The 19,824-nt window shown below is 44.4% G+C and overlaps 1 protein-coding gene across 1 annotated transcript in view; it reads right to left on the reverse strand.

The window, feature by feature from the left end:
• The window catches only part of Megf10 (multiple EGF like domains 10), a 136,779-nt gene that overhangs the window by 24,578 nt on the left and 92,377 nt on the right, over positions 1-19,824 (reverse strand). Inside the window, exons 9-16 of the mRNA XM_070034489.1 lie at positions 18,465-18,677; positions 15,505-15,679; positions 13,584-13,704; positions 12,732-12,895; positions 11,385-11,487; positions 2,118-2,264; positions 738-872; positions 130-258 (exon numbers count right to left, since the gene is read on the reverse strand). Of these exons, the coding sequence (XP_069890590.1) occupies positions 130-258; positions 738-872; positions 2,118-2,264; positions 11,385-11,487; positions 12,732-12,895; positions 13,584-13,704; positions 15,505-15,679; positions 18,465-18,677 (1,187 nt within the window). The remainder of the gene's footprint in view (positions 1-129; positions 259-737; positions 873-2,117; positions 2,265-11,384; positions 11,488-12,731; positions 12,896-13,583; positions 13,705-15,504; positions 15,680-18,464; positions 18,678-19,824) is intronic.

Below are 19,824 nucleotides of genomic sequence, written 5' to 3' on the forward strand. Positions count from 1 at the left end.
AACTTTAATGGAAAGACAGGATTTTAAAAACTAGAACACATCTGATCATTGGTCATGTGTTATGTGCACACTCATACTTCAGAAAAATGAACAAGAACTGGTGAACCATTGCTCTCCACGGGGACTCACGCTGCGAGCAGTCGCTGCCGATCCAACCCGGGTAGCACTGACAGGATCTGTCAATGGGGTTACAAGTGCCATTGTTGGTGCAGGTACAAATTCCTGCACAGTTTTTCCCAAATCTGCCACTGGGACACACTGTGAATAAAACAGAGGTCAGTTACTCACAACCCAACTAACAGAATCTTAGGACAGGAAATGACTTTAAGGGTCACAAGCTGCTCAGTGGCCAGGGTCCATACTCGACATCAACCCACCCTCTCCCAATCCGGAATGGGCTCATTTTTTACAAACACACAGAGCCAAAGATCTCATTAACACATCCCAAACCAAGAGACAACACGTTTCTAGAAATCTGACTTCAGGACTTCCCACTCAGGGAGTCCAAACTCCTTCTTCACATTGATTTTTCATGGGAGGCTGCTTCCAATTAAGGCTGAAGAGGATAACAGCGCGGACAATAAAGAGCTTTTGCTGGCACGGGAAGCCAGTGTTTTTCAGAGCTCACGCAGCCTACCAGAAGCCATGAAACGTTGTGTCCTTTGGGATGTCTGAGAACAGAGATCGTGGCGCTTCCTGCTCACCGCCTCTCCTTCCGAGAGGCTTGGGAGTCTTACCTTCATTGCAGAGGGCCCCTGTGAAGCCGGGCAGACAGTCACACAGGCCCGTGATGTGGTGGCATGGGCCGCTGCTGTGGACGCACTGTGGGCACGTCTGACTACAGCGATGTCCGTAAAACCCAGGGGAGCAAACTGAAAATAGAGTAGAAGCTCTGTTATCTTCCTGAGATGTACGCAGTGCCTATGCCACACCAGCACCTTGCGAACGCTTCGGAAGAGAAAGAAAACGTCAACCACAACCACAACAACGAAATCAAAGCTAGAGAATTGTCCAAGTATAAAACGCAACCCTAGGAAGAAAGGCAATCTTTAACAAGAACATAAAGCCACTAAACTCAGAAACCCTCCAAGGCAAGTGAATGTCTTAATCCTTGATTCTCCTACTTCATTAGCTTAAGGTTGGGACACTAGAGGGCTCCATGAATTTTGTTGAATGGACCAAGAAATGAAGAGAATAAAATTCTAAAGGGGTGAATAAAATAAAACTCTTAAAATCCCAACCTATTTGTTGACCCTTTATAACTTAAGAATCATTATTGGTAATATTATGATCTTTAGCCAAAACAGAAGATGTTTCTTCAACAAACAGTATAATGTCATAATTGTGATTAGAAATTGAGAAAGCAAGATGCTAAATATTTATGTGCTTTCTATGACTTTATTAGAAGTCAAGTGTAGAATAGCCACATAGAGCTCTTCATGGAAAAGGAAAATTTAAAAAAATAGAATAGTGTGTGATAATACTAATATGTTATTTCCTAAGGGAAATTAAAAAAATTAGAATGAGTATGTGATAATAGTGATTGTCTTTCCTAGTAACCACTACTAAAATATTTGAGGAGTGTTACAGACCATTTCCTTACTCCAAAGTGACATTGACCCATATCCCCTGTCCCCATTTGTAAAGCAATTCTGTTCACCCACAGCACCGACTTTAGGACTGCTAGCAGAATGTATGATTTGCCTCAAGGTTTGGCTGATGTTGACTTCTGGTAATAGAACTAAAGCCCATGCCAAATTGCTGAATAAAATATTTACAGGTCAATGGATTTCTGGAACACTCTTTGCACACTCTGAGGAAGAATCAAGAGTATCTTAACGATCATGCCAATAGAGCAATGAAACCATTAGTGGGAAGAAATGGTTCAGTCCCCATCTGTTAGCTTAGTCCTGGAGGTTGAAAAGAATAAAGGCCTGAGGAAATGCTATTGAGGGCAATTCTGCAAAGAACAAATAATCTATTACACTGCCTCTGCCCTTGGCTGCAACAATACATCACTATCAACGAGGGTGTGATGCGAGAGCCCTTATGCATATAGAGCCCATTCTGCATATAGAGCCCAAAGAAGTGAAACCATTCACTTGCGAGACACTTACTTCTCTGGCACGTGGTCCCTCGAAACCCTGGAGCGCATTCACAGATGCCATCGTCGGGGGAGCACGAAGCCCCGTTTTTACAGTAGCAGGGCAGAGAGCAGTTGGGACCCCAGCGCCCCTCAGCACACACGCTGTCACAGTGCACACCTGAAACAAGGCACGCAGGTTGAGAGAGCAGCAGATCGGGACTCCTGTGGATGCCAAATAAAAGATGAGGACCAAAGCACCCTGGGGCCTGACAACCGTGAGCAGGGATGGGAGGATGTTTGGAATCTACTTGTCTTCTATACAACATGCCCATGAAAATAATACCTGCAACTATTTTCTATGCAGTCCAGAAGAAGACATGCCATTGCCATGTGGACTTGTGTTCTTGAGCAGGAGGGAGTAATGGGGAAGCCTAAGGATTCTATCAAAGGCAAACTTTATCAAACATACTGTTGATTTCCTTCCCTCTTCCATTCTTTGTTTTCACAAAGAAATAAAGTCCACAACGATAAGGCACATTCCAAGTGATTAGATTGTTTTACGAGAAGAGAACTCTACTTTAGAGCAAACAGATGAGTACAATCTTAGGATATTTTGATAACACAAGAAAGATAAATGCACCACCAAATTCATTCTTGTTTTTTCTTTTCGGTGCCAGTCTTAGGGCTTGAACTCAGGGGCTGGGCACTGTCCTTAAGTTTTTTGTTTTTTTTTTTTTAATTTCTCAAGGCTAGTGCTCTACCACTTGAGCTAAAAGGTCTACTTCTGGCTTTTTGGTGACTAATTGGATATAGGAATGTCACAGACTTTCCTGTCCAGGCTGGCTTCAGACTGTGATCCTTAGATCTTAGTCTCCTGAATAGCTAGGATTACAGGTGTGAGCCACCAGCACCTGATTCAAGTTATTCATAGAATTTTAATCTTGAATTGGATAGCTATGGGTAGATTATATTATAGCCACCATTCTGTATGTGCTGTTGTCTAAGTCATTGATTATGAGCAAAGTGTATGCATATATTTAACTTTGATTTTGGAACTAGACAAACTTCAGAGTCAGTTATGAATGGACAGCCAGATGCCTAAAGAAACACCACTAACCTTACAAAAATCTATATAAAATCCAGACTTCATCTGAGGCAAAGGGAGTATTCAAAATACAACAGAGACCTCTTTTTTCTAAGTCAGAATTCTTCACAAATGCTCCTCATGTGGCAAGACAATGAGTTATAATTAGGGGTGGCCTGGGCCCAAATGAAAACATGGTAAGAACAAGCCCTCCCCCTTCCCCTTCCCAGAACATTATCAGCTGCCAGGACTACCAAGCAGGGAGGACCATTTGTGGAGAAAAGTCACTGTGATCTGACCTCTTCCCCCAGAAGCACCCTGTGTTATCACAAAGATGGTACTAATTGGCACACAGAAATTTCTGCTGAATAAATCCTTCTCCAGTGGCTCCTGCCCTGTGTTCTTTCCTCTGAATGTAGGCTGTAATAGGAGAATGAAAGTGCCAGGGTCTCATTGTGTCCAGCTTGAGTCAACAATAGGCCTTTGCCACAGCTCAGACTGCTGTCTGAAGAAAAGATACTAGGTCTGTTTATAAACTTGGTTGGGGTTCAAATGTCCTCCCTGGAGCAAAATATGACATTTGGGTACACTATAACTTTTTTCTTATGTTTTCAAATATTTTATTTATTATTTTAAGTAGTTGTACAAAGGGGTCTCAATTCAAGATGTCCATTTTTGAATAAAATGAATTGTGTTCAAGACAATGCATAAGCCAGGCACCAGTGGCTCACACCTGTAATCCTAGCTATTCACAAGGCTGAGATCTGAAGATCGAGGTTGAAAGCCAACCCTGGCAGTAAGTCCATGAGACGCTTATCTCCCGTTAACCACCAGAAAACTGGAAGTGGCGCTGTGGCTCAAGTAGTAGAGCGCTAGCCTTGAGCTGAAGAGCTGAGGGACAGCGCCCAGGTCCAGGGTTCAAGACCCATGACTGACCCCTCCCCCTCAAAAAAAACAAAAAACAAATGCCTTCCCTCAAGCTATCAGGTTACCAGGTTCCATGTTCGCTTGTGTACCTTAAAGGTCCTGATTCACTTTCCTCATTCACTTGTACTACCCTCTCCTCTTAACCACCTCTCTCTGAGGATACATGCACCAGCTTCTTGGTGTATATTTTGTTAAATAAGTAGAAGCTACACTCTGGAATCCTCCCCTGCAGATACCATACTTTAGTTAATTTTTTCTGTATTAATTCTTTGTATATGGCCCCATATATGTTTACATATCAGTTGTATATGGCCCCGTATATGTTTACATATCAGTTATCTTCATCATATGTTACCTTACTTTTCAGAATGGTTTTGGAAAGCTGGGATGGAATTGCAAGTTCTACCCTCTCTATGTAGCCATGGAATAACAAGTGATCTTTTTAACCAGACAACTGTACTGGCATATTTGCCAAACAAGCTAAGAAGGAATCGGCTTCAGAATGAAGCTGTACACTTGGTTTTGTGACTGGCAAAGTAATGATCAGCACAGGTAACCTTCCACAGACTTCATTCTCTACTCAAATTCTGGTTCCTAACCGACTGGCAGCCAGGGCTGCTGTGCCTGTGGCTGAGACAGAGATACCTGCTTCAGGGAGGGGCAGATGTCCCTGGGGACTTTGTTATTCTGTTGACTCTCAGGGACAGGTCTGAGAAGTGGAAGTTAAGCAGTTAGTCATGAATTTTTATGGTTTTGTCGGGGGGGGGGGGGGGGGGGGAATGGGGCTTGAGAGGTGGTTTAGTTTGTCAGCTACTTGCCAAATCACTACTTCACATTATACATAAATTTAGTCAAGATGGAATGAAGTACACTTCAGGTCAAAAATAAATGTTGCTTTTATCCATTCTAGGTTATTACAATTTATGCACTGCTTGGCATACTTTTGATCACAGCCTGTTAAGAAAAATGACCACAGGTCAGATTGGCAAGGTAAATAAAGTGATCCTTTATTTGTATCTGATTCCTCATCCTTGAAGAGACACACCCAGCTGGTCAGCATGACGATCAGTCAAAATCAGCTTTATCAAGGCACCTGTCATATAAATTCCACCAGGCCTATGAAATGGCAAGGAGATGAGTTTTACGATAGCCGAGTTCACATGATTGACCCATGTCTGCCCTTCCAAAACCTCACTGAGAATTCTACGGGTCACCTGTCAACCTCTGTCTCCAATCACATAGTTCAGCAGAATCAAGCTTACTTTTTAAATAACATTTTGTGAAAAATAACCTTTCTATTGAATGTTACCAACCTCCTCTTTAAAATTCAAGCCCAGTTCTTTCACTTTATCATCAGTGAAAGTGAGTTATCTCTTTGCATATATCAAAGCCTAATCATCAATCAGAGATACGTCCAAGGAAAAGTGGGAGATTTTCTTCTTTCTGCTGGCCCTGTCTTTCTCTCTTAACCCCCACCCCCACCCCCGCCCGGTCCCCAGACCCTCTGTGCTGCCCCCCCTCCCAGCTTTCCTTCCATCTTAAGTTAGGGAAGAGCAAGACAAATCTATGATTGCTGAGGTCTACTTTGTTTGGAGATTATCGATATTTTTACAGAGTATATTTTAAAAGCCTAAGAAATAAATGTGTAATTGTGTGATTTTGAGACCATGAGGCCATGGAGAAAGTCCTGAGCGCGTGCTTCCTCCATATGAGGCTGCCACAGTCACCTGGCTGTAATGACAACCCTGCGGCCGAGCATACTGACCACCTGTGCACCTGCTTAGAGCGCTGTGACGTTGTTTTAACCCTCTCCCTCTCTCCATCTTTCTCTCAATTATTTCTATTGATCTCATCTCATTTTTTGCCCAGCTTTGCTAGAGTTCAGCCAGACACCTTTTCAGTTTTATATTTCTCAAAGAGCAGAAAGAAGAAAGAAAGAAAGAAAGAAAGAAAGAAAGAAAGAAAGAAAGAAAGAAAGAAAGAAAGAAAGAAAGAGAAGGAAGGAAGGAAGGAAGGAAGGAAGGAAGGAAGGAAGGAAGAAAGAAAGAAAGTCTGTAAGAATTCAAGAAATACATCTAGTTGAGTGTTCCAAGAAAGAAAATGCAGGGTATCAAAGACCCCAGCCTTCAACTCTGTCTTGGGATCATGATCAGGGCAGGAGGTGACCTGGGGCAGAGGGAAGGTGACCCCCTGCCTGAAGGAACAGGGGGTGCAAGGCCGAGCCCCAATGACGTCCGTGGCCATCCTTCAGGGGCTGCAAGTGTTGGTGCAGATGAAACTCAGGGCGGAGCACAAGCCGTGGAGGCCATGGGCAGCCAGCAGTGTGGCTGGTGACGGACAGCCCAGAAGGGACAGCGTGGAGTTCAGACCTCTCCCTGGTGTTAAAAGGAAACAGGTAAAGAATCCTGAAGAAGGGGCTTGACTCAGTTCGTGTGTTGTAGGAGGACAGAGATACATGAAGATCAGAGCCTAGACGAAAGGAGTAAACCAAATGGATGTTTGAGATTGCAGAGGCAAGCAATGATAATAATAACAGGACACCGAACTAAACTGATGACGGTCGTGATGCAGAGGAGATGAATAGAAGAAATGGCAGGGGAAGAATCTCCTTGCCCCAGCCAAGCCCAAGTAATTAATTCTGGCAGAAGAGATGATAGAGATAGAGATATAGACAGAGGTAAAGATACAGGTAGAGGGGAAGAGAGAGGGAGAGGGAGATAGAGATAGAGGTAGAGATGGAGAAAACAGAGATAGAGGTGGGGATAAGGCTGGAGGAAGAGGGAGGAAGGGAAGGAGGAAAAGAGGAAGAGGCTGTTTATGTTCCTATAGTGGGTATGTACCAGACATATTTGGTAAATGGCTCAATCAACACAGTTCTACATCAATAATGTTCTTCTCTGAAGTCTTCATGAACACTTGAAAGACCAACCTATATGAGTTGTGACCCTTCCAAGCAGAAGTAGAAATGTCTGCCTTGTTTCTGTTTGAGAAGACAGACTATAGGGTCAGTGTTTTTTTCAGGTTAGCCCAGATTATAGAACACTAGAAGAATTATAAGATGGCCTAAATAACTTTCTTTGGAGTGTTTACTAATAAAAGGTTTAAAACCAGTTCCTGGAGGAGGTAACTTCCTAAAATATTTGGGGGAAGAGGGAGGGTGGATGGGAATGAGGCGGCTTTAGATCTGAGCAATCTCTGATTCAGTGGAAACATTAATTTTTTCCCTGATAAATGTTCTAATGCTGATAAGGAGATCTGCGAGGGGCGGTTTGTGCCAAGACAGAGGACAAACGGCTCTTTGATAGGCTTCACAAGTTGCTAGGCAATGGCTGAATGATCGTGATGAACTTCAGCTAAGCAGCTCTAAAGAAATGTCCATGCATTTAATGCCTGATGCATTATGCCAAAGGACTCCATGTGTGCTCGGCATTCACTGGGCATGGGTAACTGCATGAACACAGTAAGTACGTCACCCAGTGTCATTATTTCCCCCTCTAAAGACACAGCCCTCCACCCCCACTCTACCCCCCAATCCTTGTCTTGCTTAATCATTTCGATTCCTGTGCCACTAACTCTCGCCATGTTTGGAGTGTTAAACAGGAAAAAAGGAAATGAGTTTGACTCAATGTCTTGATCTTCCATAACAAGCTATTAAATATATATTAGAACCAAGAAAGATTTGCTAATACTAATTGGGCTTGCTGATTCTAGGAGGGAGGCATTAACTAGACGTGTCCTGTTTTTCTGGCCCTTTGATCAATGAAGAGAAGGCCTAATGTAGTGGAGCATAGGAAAGTTAGTCATGGTGAATCTATGTCCATCGATATCTTTGCAGTAGAATGTGAACTCTGCAGAATAAAGTGGCTCATATCATATTTTATCTTTATATACCCAGCACCTTGGCTATGTGGTGACATAGGACTTAGAGATCTTCAACATATGGGTGTTAAATCAAACCTTTCCATCCTCATGCTATGGATTTTCAAGAATCTGCCACCGTACAGGTAACCCAGTTGAGACATGTCTACCAGTCATGTTTATGAGGGATACTTACATCAGCAGGTTGTAAGACAAACGTGCTGGAAAGCTCCACCTGCCTTAACCCAGATCCGAATGGAAAAGCAGACAGAGTGGAAGATCTGAGGGCTTTGGTCTTTTGGCGGCCTTTTGAATTTTTATTATTTTTTAATGAGCACCTCTCTGCACTAACTCCAGACACATGAGCCTTTGCTCTAATCTAACATCCCTGCAAATCCCCACAAATAGATACCTACAGACACTCTCCCACCCCTCAGCACCCGAAGGGGTCCGAGAGTGAGTTCTTAGAGCTTGTAGTAGTTGGGAGCCTGGGTGTTAATTAAGCTTATAAAACTGAATAGGAGCGGCACTGTAGCTCAAGTGGTAGAGCACTAGCCTTGAGCTGAAGAGCTGAGGGACAGCGCCCAGGCCCAGAGTTCAGGCCCCAGGAACAAACAAAAACAAAAACAAGCAAAAACTGAATAGGTCTGACTCAGCTTTGCCCTTCTGTCTCAGGACAAGGGAAGATGGATCTCCCCTTACTGTGACAACCAAGGTGTCAACTGCCTTTCACAAGAGCCTTGGAGCAGATCGGTTCCCAGAGAGGCAGTTTGCTGGTCATTCTGGTCCCAGTTGGTGGCTGGGGAAAGCTGGACAGGACTGTCCTTGCAGGGAAGGCTGGGCGGGCTCAGCAGTCCTGCTTCTCTTCCTGGAATGAGTGCACACGCTGGAGTCTTCTTACCAATTTGCCACAGGGCTCTCCTTCTTCCATGATCCCATTCCTGGCTGCACACTTCTAGTCTCCACCCCCTTCTCACCATTACACTACACTTTGAGTCTCTTTCCCAAGTGGTCTAGAGGGCAGTATGCTGCATTAGTCTCTTTTCCACCAGTTTAATTCTCTCTTTTAAAAAATTTTTTTTTCCAGTACTAATGCATGCTTGAGCTCTCTCTTCTCATTTGCCACTGGTATAAAGCTACTGCCAAAGAGATGCTCTCCAGTGACACGTGCAGCCACTTGAGCCACAGAGAGGACAGGAAGTAGCATTGCTCACCTCTCTAGGCTTATGTTAATGATTTGACCCCAAATATAGCTCCAAAATGAAAAGCAAAGCTTTTTTTACCTTTATTTATGAAGGTCCTAACAAGGAACCTATTCATAATAAATATATTGATTTAAAAAACTGATGAGTCGACCCAGGATTGACAATGAATAGTATCTTGTGTGAAGAATACACAGAACTTGCTCTTTCCTTTTAGAAAAAAAAACATTATAGAGACTCTTGGAAGTTTCTTTTCCTCTATACATGTTTGCTTTTACCAAGTATGTTTGTGAACGTAGCAGGCTTAGAGGTGAACAGGTGCTAACATGCTAAGAGTTTACCCAGAAGACCCAGAGAAATGAAGTCTTTGGCCTAGGAACTGACTTAGGAGCAGTAAAGGCCACAGGAAAACAGTGGGCAACAAGAGGCAGAAGAACCTCAAGGCAGCAAAGCTTCTTCCCTCTTGGAGAAGCAGACCAGTCGCAGATGGACAGAGGATTACGGCAAATCCACCCCATTCCCTCAGGAGTGTGATAGGTCTAAGGCCAGATGAGATCATTTGTCTTACCCCATGACCCAGACTGTGGAATGCAAGCGCACATTTTCCATCTGGCTTCAGGCCAAATCATCTCTTGCTTTTCTCATTCACTGACTGGTTCTAAATAATCAAAGCTGGTAGACATTTGGGCAGTGACTGGCATAGTCAAGATCACTTCCCACGCTCTAGGTATTCATAAGGTGTAGGGAGCCAGGGTAAACGCCATTACAAGATGGCGCCCACTCCCTTGCAGCTTTGAGGTAACCACTCCATTTCAGGCGGTGCTTGGCGGGACGGTGGGTCCTGGGCTTTGCGCATGCGCGAGCCACGTAGAGTCCCCAGCCAATCCCGTGGCACCTGGTGACGGTGAAAGGCAGACGACCAATGATAGAAAGACCCGTGTTCCTATTCCCTATATAAGCGGCCATGTTTCGAGTGCACGCTCTCTCGCGCCCAAGCTCTCCTACAACTAAAAGGCTCTCCAATAAAGTGTGATCTGAGAAGACTCCTGGTGTGGTGGTCGTTTTTCCTCGCTGGTCGAGTAGACGGTCGCTACAATAAGGCAGGAGAAGACTGGATAGATTATGGCCCAGATGATGTAGACTGCCTATAAGGAAGGTTATGCATTTGCTGCAAGGTGAATGTAGAACTGTGTTCATTGATAAATTAGTACTGGTCAGTCTGAGAAATTCAAGAAGCCTGGTGCAGTCTAAAAATCTGGCTTACTCCCTGGTGTGATTCAGTTTTGACAGTTAGTAATCGGACTCTAGAGACAAAAAGAACGAGTGAAATTCCACACTGTAAAGTCAAAGTTTGTCAAATCAAGAAGGAACTATGGAGTCAGATGCTCTTGTGTCAGTGGGCAACTCCGATGGACGGAAAATGGGATCTGTTGTTTCAGCCTGCTCTGTTTCCCAAGGAAGCTCTCAATCTAGAAACAAATACATGACAGCCCATCTCAGTCTTATCCCACCTCCTTAGCCACGGGGAATTGCAAAGCAAAAAGGCAGATATGTTGACAGGGACAAGAAAAACTAGAGCCCTCATACATTGCTGGTGGGAATCCAGCGTGATCTTGTAAGAACAACCGTATTTTTGATCATAATTTACAGATTCTGAAGACAGAACTAAATGCCAAAGCAAGCCTGTACATCATGGGTAAGAAATCCTAAAGCCACATACATAAGGAAGAATTCCCAACCTGGGTGAGAAACACGGTGAAATTCTATCTTTGTCGTTACACAAACATATTTGTAAGAAAGGTAAAGTTTTAAAACTTGTACATCCAAGAAAGAATATTGAATACTTGGAATATTCACCATATAAATACTGGAGTTTAATATTTTTGCCTCACCCACTAGAGTTATGTCCTTAGGGTGTATTTCAATCCCCCCTTCCCCTCTCCTCCCTTCTCCCCCTCCTCCCCCCCCCCCCCGCCGCCCCATCCCACCAAATGCTCAATATATACCAAGCAGTCCTGCAGAGTTCATTGTAGTAAGTCCTATCTTACTGGCTTGCGTTCTGGCAATTACAGCTTCGTTAAAAACCTAGCAATTCCATTTCATGGGGACACGTGTCTGTTCACTGGAGAGCTTGCTGCCCTTTCTCTGACTGAAATGTCGACTGGCACAGATTTTTCTGAAGGAGCAAGGACCAACCCTTGCGCTCTTGACTTCCCTCGGCTCTCACCTGACCACCCGGGGAGGCAGCGGCAGTGGCCCGTGGTGGGGTGGCAGCCGTCTGCATGGCTGCAGTCGCAGCGTTCGGCACAGTTCAGCCCATACGTGCCATCCTGCAAGGAAGATGGGGTCAGAGACCACGCTGAGAGGCTGAGAAACCCCAGGATGGCAGACAAAAGGACCAACGCCAACCCTCCCCCCCCCGAAAGCATGCACTAAAACCACCTCTCTTCATGCCTTATAGCGCCCCAAAATGTAGTCCACGACACGAGGGTTTGAAAACTCTAGTTTATGCCTCACATAATGGTTGGGACATATGAACGATGAAACCAATTATGCCACTAGGTTGATTTGCATAAGTGTGATGCATAGAAATCCACCTTGTAGTTAAAGAAACCTTACCTAGTCATAAACTACAACGGATAAAAATATTTTCTTTGATTCCTATTGACTTTTTTTTTTTTTTATGACAGTGCAGTCTACCCTTAGGCAGGAAGGGAAGACTCTGTCTTACAGATGGAAGATGACCTTCAGGTCCCTCTTCAAATGTAGATAATGTGTTCATTGGTCTGAGGAGAACAACATAGCTAGCTTCATTCTGTCCCGGGGGGGTTGGAGGGTACAGCATAGCTCCAGACAGGAATCTCCTTTGCTTTGGGAAGTAGGTTATACTTCATCAGGAGGAGCCCCAGGGAAACCGAGTGCCCCTTCCACATTGTTATCCAGCCATCTGACAATGGCCCAGAGGCAGAGCATCTACGCCACTGAAGGAGTGCTGAATGACCCGATCAAAGAGTGCAGAGCACAAGAGGGAAACCCGCGAAGTGCTGGGGAAAGCAGCAGGTTCCTAGAGAATGCATTTCCCGCCCATGCCCTCCAGTAAGAGATTTCTAACGAGGCAGGCGCAGCTTCAAAGTAGGTCAAGGGAATGGAGTGCTGTATGAGGAAAGCCATAGGCCATTCTTGCTTTCTAGACATACGTCCAGTAAACCGAGTTGTTTCCCCGTCTGCGACTCCTCCACCTCCTCTTTCAGACCCCAGCCACTTCCCACCCTAAGGCCCGGGATCTCCATGATAACGGAAACAAAATATTTGGAGAGTTCACAGGCAGACGCGGAGTGCTAGACCAGTGCAGCCTTGCCATGAGCAAGCCACCACGCGATGAGCAAAGAAGAAACGAAACATGCGAGTGGGGGGTGAAGAGCCAGCACAGAGAGAACGGAAACATGGGGAGGATTCTGATCAAGCCACCCAAGCCCACCTCGGTTCTGACAGTGCGTGGCGCTTGGCTCACAGCCTGCCACCTTCAATCCAGAAACCCCGCACGAGGAAGCCAGTCCTGGCCAGCGCAGCGTACCTGGCAGGGCAGCTCGCACTTCCCGCCGCGCCACCCGGGGGCGCAGGTGCAGGTGCCGTCCAGGGTGTCACACGCACCTCCGTGGAGACACTGGCATGTCAGGTTACAGCCAAAGCCCCAGGTGCCACTGGGGCAGCGGATGGAGCAGTCCACCCCGTGCCAACCTACAAGACAAGATTGCCAGAGCCCGTGAGCCAGCCCAGGCGCCCGGGGCCTTGTTTCCCTAACCCCAGCACCAGCACCAGCAGTGCAGCAAGCACCGGCTCTGGGCAGGGACAGGCTCCATGAGAATTGAATGGAGGCCTCCCCGCAAGATGCCAAGGCTGGGGAGCTCCCCTGGGCTCCCAAGGAGGGGCCCGGAGCGGGAGGGGGGGCACCTATAATGGGCAGCCATGTCCCAACTTGGACATGCTGAGCTCTGTTCGGAGTGCGAAGCTGGGATGCTGACATGGCAGGGGAGGAAGGCTTGTGTCTGAAGGAACAGCCCTATCTTTGACACAGCCCTGCCCCTGCCCCCATTAGCTGTGAAGAATGTGAAGCCAAAGGCCTGGCTACATCTACAGATGGACATGTTCTGGGCCTCGCATAAATTCTGACCTGGCTATGTTTCTTGTCTTATGTCCAGGCCAGTCAATTGAGGGGCAAAGACAGAAGTCTGCTTGTGTACTCTCCCCCAAAGCAAGACTCACAAACTTCCAATTCGTAAAATTTGAGATCTAAGTCTCTTTCCTTACTCTGGGGCACTGTTATCAGCACTGAAGTTTGGTACATCAGGAGCTACAGCCCCAGTGAAAGTTTGACTTCAGTAACAGGACCAATATCAAACAAAAGACGGCATTTGCCCAATCTTACCTGCCTTGCAAATACAAGACCCATCCACAGGAGAGCAGACAGCGTTGTTTTTACAGCCACATCGAGAGGAACAGTTTATGCCATAGGTTCCCAAAGGACACGGGGTAGAACAGTCAACTCCCTGGAAGGACACGGAGAGCAAGCTTCAGGTTATTTTGTCATCTAGAATCAGCCCGCCATAAATAAAAGGAAGTATATTTCGGCAATGCTAATTATACTTCTTCTCTTATTTTTAACACTCTCTATATTTTTTAAGTTGCTATAGTGTCACTACTATGCAAATTTTAGAGATTCAAGTACAATATTGGCTGGTCTATGTTTAGGGTAGAGTATTAAATGGGACCTCATAAATAGCCTACTGCTTTCAGTAGACTTGTCTTCACAGCAAAACGAAAATAAACAAATATAAACCTTGTACCCTTGCTCAGAAAGATAAAAATAAATGGCAGCTATAAAATCATTGTTGGTGAATATATAAACGTCAATAAGGATTGTGCACTAGGTGCCAGTGTTTCCTAGTGTTTCTTGCCTAATAAGCAGTATTATTAATGGATGAAACAAAGCATTGCTCAGCCAGCGGCATGATGGGTTGAATTTATCCAGTGGTGAGCATTGAGTTGCAAAGGTGACTGAAGGACATTTCATTTAATCATAAACAATTAGACATAGGGATTCTATAAAGAAGGCCAACACAAGGGCTCAGCTGTAGGACTGGGAATAGATTTGAAAACCCTGGGTCCTTACGTTCTATGACTTTAGGATCTCCTCATTTATATTATATACTCCCAAATAACTATCCAAGTTTTTCATAGTTTGATATTGGCTTCTTTAGAAAGGGAGGAAATGAATTAAGACTAGCACATTTGCCTTTGAAATAAATATTCTTATAGCTAAAAAATCCTAAAACTGCAGGCCAGATTCTGTTCTGCTGGCACTCATGCGTTTACTGGGTCTTGATTCTCAAGGAGACTTAAATCCCATGCGTAACTAACTATAGAATGAACACATAATGTGTGGTGTGTCTTCACATTTCATGAAATTAAAACAGTAACTATTATCAGTAAGAACTCACCTACATGGAAAAGTAACTTCCTTGTTGCCTATAAAAACTCAGTAAAATAATTACTTAAATAACTACCGGAATCTTTACTATCCATTTTCTTCATGGGCAGCAGGAAATGTTTCACTGTGTCTCTGATACTTTCTGTCTGTCTGTCTCTCTGTCTGTCTGTCTCTCTCTTCTTAACCTGGCTCTTGAGCCGTCTAACTGAAACCTGCCATTTCCCTTAACAATATAACTTCTCTCTAAACTCCTTGCTTTGCCACTTAAAAAAAAAAAAAGAAAAAAACTATAGTACACCATACTTCCAACATAGTCTTATCTTAAAAATTAATAAAAGCCAGGTTTGGTGGCTTTGAGTGACTCATGAGGCTGAGATTGGGAGGATCCTAGTTCAAGACCGGCCTCTGTAAAAAGCTGGTGAGATCCCATCTTTACCAACAGCTACAGGTAGTTTGTCCATCATCCCAACCCATCTTTATCAATAGCTACAGGTGGAAGTGTTTGTCTATCATCCCAACTATGGTGGTAAGCACGAAGTTGGACATGGGCAAAAGGCAAGACCTTATTTCAGTAAGGCTAGTGGTATAGCTCAAGCAGTAGAGCGTCTTCCTGGGAAGTAAGAGGCTCAGATCAAACCCAGTACTGCCAACAAACAAAGACATATTTTTATCAGCTTTCCAAGTTGTCATCTGAAAGTCGGTATTATTTATGTTTCTACTTGCTTTTCTATTTTTCTCCTTATTAATGATGTGAACTATTAGCACATACTCTTACCTTATAATAGATAATAGAAGTCATGGTACTTGTGCACTCTACAGCGTACCCCTCTGCTTCTGCCCACACAGCCCAATCACTCACTTTGAATCCGGGTGCACAGGTGCACTGTCCCGTCCTGCTGTCACAGTCAGCTCCGTTCTGGCAGCTGCAGATCTGTTGGCACGCTTCTCCGTAGAACCCAGGAGAGCATGTCTCATTACAGTAAAGTCCAGACCAGCCTGGCCTGCAGGCACACTCGCCAGACATGGGGTGACAGCTGAGAGACACGGATGAAAGGGACGAGTCATTCTCGAGTAAACATGATACGCGAGGCTTGGGCAAATGTGTTTTAGCCATGATCACTAAAATATGTGGGTGAGTCCATACACACATTTAAACTTCACTCTTAGGCTGGGCATGATTTCAATAGCTGGCGGAAACCTGATTGGTTCTGCAGACGTGTAAGATATTAGCATCGTGCTCTAGCAAGAGGACTGTTACAACCAGGTCCTTTTGTCTGCGATTCTGTTTTAATGTCCTTAAATCCAAAGCACTAATTCAATACACAGACCTCAGGGGGGAATATGAAAGCACTCCATCTGATGACGTGTCACGTCCGTTAAGAGTGGGAGGGCCAAGGAGCTCCGAAAGCAGTGTCCTCGTCAGTCTGCGTCTTCTCTCCCCTTCCTCTACCTGGTAGCAGCGCAGCTGTTGCTACCTGGAACAGCAGCCGTATTGAAGAGCCAGGCGAGCAGCTGTCACTCGCTAGCAAGTGGACACGTCAGCTGCGCTCCACTGCACGTGGAAGTCGGCCCACACAATAGGCCACTCAGTGGCACGCTGGCTCAGCACACCCCACAGAGAAGCCTGAACCATCAAACTGGCCTGGCTGACAACTGGAAGACTGTTTAAAGATGGTTTTCCTCCCCCCACTGCTTTAAAAGTCATTGTGATTTAAAAGGAAGTGCCCCTAACTGCTGAGAACCATGTGATCTTTGTGGTGGCTGTGGAAGTGGAGTCACAGACTGGCAGCTAGTGTGTACAGGGCACTGGATAGTGCCAGCGCCTGCTAAACTTCCACAAGCACCCTTGAACGCAGTCCTCTCCAGCATCCCAGAACAGTAGATGTGATCCCATTCTACACACGAGGAAGTAGAAGCCTAGAAAGGGTAAGACACACCCAGGCAAGGGCAAAATCAGACTTGAACTGGGCTTGTCTGTTTTTGTGTCAAAGAAAAAGGAAACCCGCTAGCAGCCTTTGAGAGAGACTTGATGTAAAAAGAATTTGTTAAAATACGAGACAACACTCATAAAAGCTCAACAGGATTGTGTAAAAAAAAAAAAAAAAAGGAGACAAATTTAAATTTACAATAATAAAGCCCTGCATTTGAAAAAAAAAAGCCATGAGATTTCAAATAACTGATCAGGCAACGTAGTTACCTCAACATACGATAAAATAAATGAGATTTTTAGAAAAACATATTACTTTATATTAACTAGAAAAAATAGTATTTGTGGTATAGACACATGTACTATGCAAATAGATAATCCAGGTCTAGAGAATTTGAAATGACAGTGGCAGACGGAGACATTGATTTTCAATGCCCCCAGGAAGTGGGAGTGTGTGCACTGGTTCTCCAATTGATTGACACCAAAATCGGTATTCCACAATTTGTAATTAGATGTAGGAAGCCCTCAGAACACTTTGGAGGCATCTGATGGGTTTTCAAGCAAGCAGCTGAATTGATAATGAGATTAACATCATGGAGGTGATGGATGATCTATCTATCTATATATATATATATATATATATACTTATGTACCAATCTATGAATATATACAGGTGTGTAATATATTTATGCATATTATATATGTGCATATACATATATGTAGTGTGCATACACATTACACATACATTCACTTACATGCATATATGTATGCATATGTGTATATATATATATATGTATATATCACAATGAAACTAACCAAATGCTACTTGAAAAAGGAGGGAAGAGGGGAGGAAGAAATGGAAATATAATAAAAGAGCCTATTTTGATCTAAGTATAGTTTGTGCATATTTGGAATTCTTCCAATAAAGTTCTATAAAACTCTTTCATAGTACAAGTGTCTGATCATCCAAAAGTAAAGAAAATGCAATTCACATAATGTAATCAAACACACACAGCGAAGTCTATCTTTATTTTTTCAAACAACAACTTGAATAAGAGACCAGCTGCATGCTCTGCTGAACTTCTGTGCATTTGAGAGGGACATGCCAGGAGTTATCTTTCAGCAATATAAATGAAGTTGCATGTGTGCTGAATGCAAATAAAAAAGTAACTAACGCTGGTAACATCTGAACTGTTGCATAATGCACTACATTTTTGTCAAATGCAGTTTTCCAATAGTCTGAAAACAGACGTGGAATTCTAAGTGATGTTTATCTGATTCTAGAGGAAGAGAAAAGAGTGTGGGAAGATATTTTCAGGAGCAGACAAGGTACAGTAGAGTGGGTGGGATTGTGGTTTCCTGTTCTTAAATTCCTCTAGAGACTTTTTTGCACGACAGGACTCTTGTAAGTCTTGAGTCCAAGGTATTGCATTTGTGTCAGCCATGGGAAGTCCTTTCACAAACCTTCTACAGGTTCACTTCCTCTCTATTGCCTGTTTCAGTCCCACAGATGTGTTGTCAAGGAAAAGATATGGCAGTGAGCATTGTTCTATGATATTTTCACATCCTAAACTTGGCTTCATCCCTTCCCTTCCATGCATTTTACGTAGCATGGAACGGCCCAGGATCCTTTTCTTAGGGAAAAGTCCCAACTGAGCTTAGCAAGTAACATTTTTTACCAGCAGCTGTTAAGAGATAAAAGAACTTAATATCCACCCAAAATCATCTAACAATCGTAGCATTCCTCACACAGGCTGTCAGTCCCAAAGTGAACCTGGGCCAGCCCAGGAGAGTCTACGTTAGCAAGGTCTCAGAGTAGGGACCAGCTTGTCAAACCCTCCTTCCAGCTCCTGGACACTGAGGTTGTAACTTCCAGAGGCAGCCACCCTCACCTGTGAGTGTGGTCCAGGTGGCAGGGACACCGCTTGTCACACTTGATGCCGTAGAGCCCCTCGGGACACAGGCGAGCCTCGCAGAGCTCTCCAGCAAAGCCTGCTTCGCACAGGCACGCGCCGCTCACGTGGTAGCACTTGCCCCCGTTGACACACCGGCAGGTCTCGGCACAGTGAACCCCGTAGGTGCCAACGGGACACTCATCCTGGCATCTGGCAAATAGGAATCAGAAATTAGCAAGGGCCATGGACAAACAAACAACCCATTCAAAGTGGCCTCATTAAGCACAGATCGATGTGGCCTTTTGAACTTCATATTTACTTCGTGATTTCCCTATTCTGGGCAGAAAAAACAATGAGATCAATTAGTCTGGCTCCAGGAATAGTAACAGTAGTATGCCTGGCGAATGCCAAGTAACCAAAATAAATAAATAACATAACCAAAATAAATAAATAACATAAGCTTGGGACAGGAAAGAAAGGCAGAGTCTATTAAAAGGGGCGGAACAAGAAGAGAAATCGTCCTAATAGTAGCACCAGCTCCCAACAGGTATGGTTTAAACAATGCCTTTCCCATTTCCTAAAGGGGAAAAAAATGTGGTGAATTTGAAGCTAAAATTTAATTCTCTCTTTAATTCTCTAGCGTGTTGACATCCGTTTTTCATTTCAACCATGTCTCTGCTGTGTTCAAAGTTCATAGTAATGACTGCTCCTCGTTTAGGGAGCGTGTGATTACGTAGTAACGTCCTCTTGAGAAGGGGGAATTCGGAGCTTCTGCAACGGCATGTCCTCCACACCACACAAGGCAAGCCCCTGCCAGTGGGTTGGAGGAAGCTTTTCCAACACACATATTTTGGCAAGTGAGATGTTGTCTCTTTGTTGTGAAGAAAAACTGCCAAATGGCAAGGAGCAAGGTAGCAGGCCTCAAAATGTCACTTAATTATCCTAAAAAAAAATCCTATGAATTAAGAAAAAATGAGGGGAGGGTGGGGAGGGATGAGTGCGAATGTGCACAAGGGTGGCATTGATCACGATGCATTGTATTCACAAACTGCTTTGCTGAATGGCAACTCCTAGGTACAACTACCTAAAGGGAATTTTAAAAATGGCATTAGAGCTTTGTCTTAAGGAAGGACACAATGTAAGTAAGACAAGATGATAAGGCGGGAAGCTGGGTTGCTGGAGGGATTTGTGGTAGAAAAGAAAAATTGATCTATCACTCATTTGTGGAAAGTACCAGCAGTTCTAGTCAAGTTTCTTCTGGGGTGGGGGGGAGGGCGGTGTAAGGTGTTAGGACTCTGCACAACAGCAGGGGAGCTTTTGGCCAAAGACAGGGTCTCATCTATCACCATGCTCACCA

Source organism: Dipodomys merriami, unplaced genomic scaffold (assembly GCF_024711535.1).
Source record: "Dipodomys merriami isolate MVZ:Mamm:240054 unplaced genomic scaffold, mDipMer1.0.p SCAF_24, whole genome shotgun sequence".
Taxonomy (NCBI): domain Eukaryota; kingdom Metazoa; phylum Chordata; class Mammalia; order Rodentia; family Heteromyidae; genus Dipodomys; species Dipodomys merriami.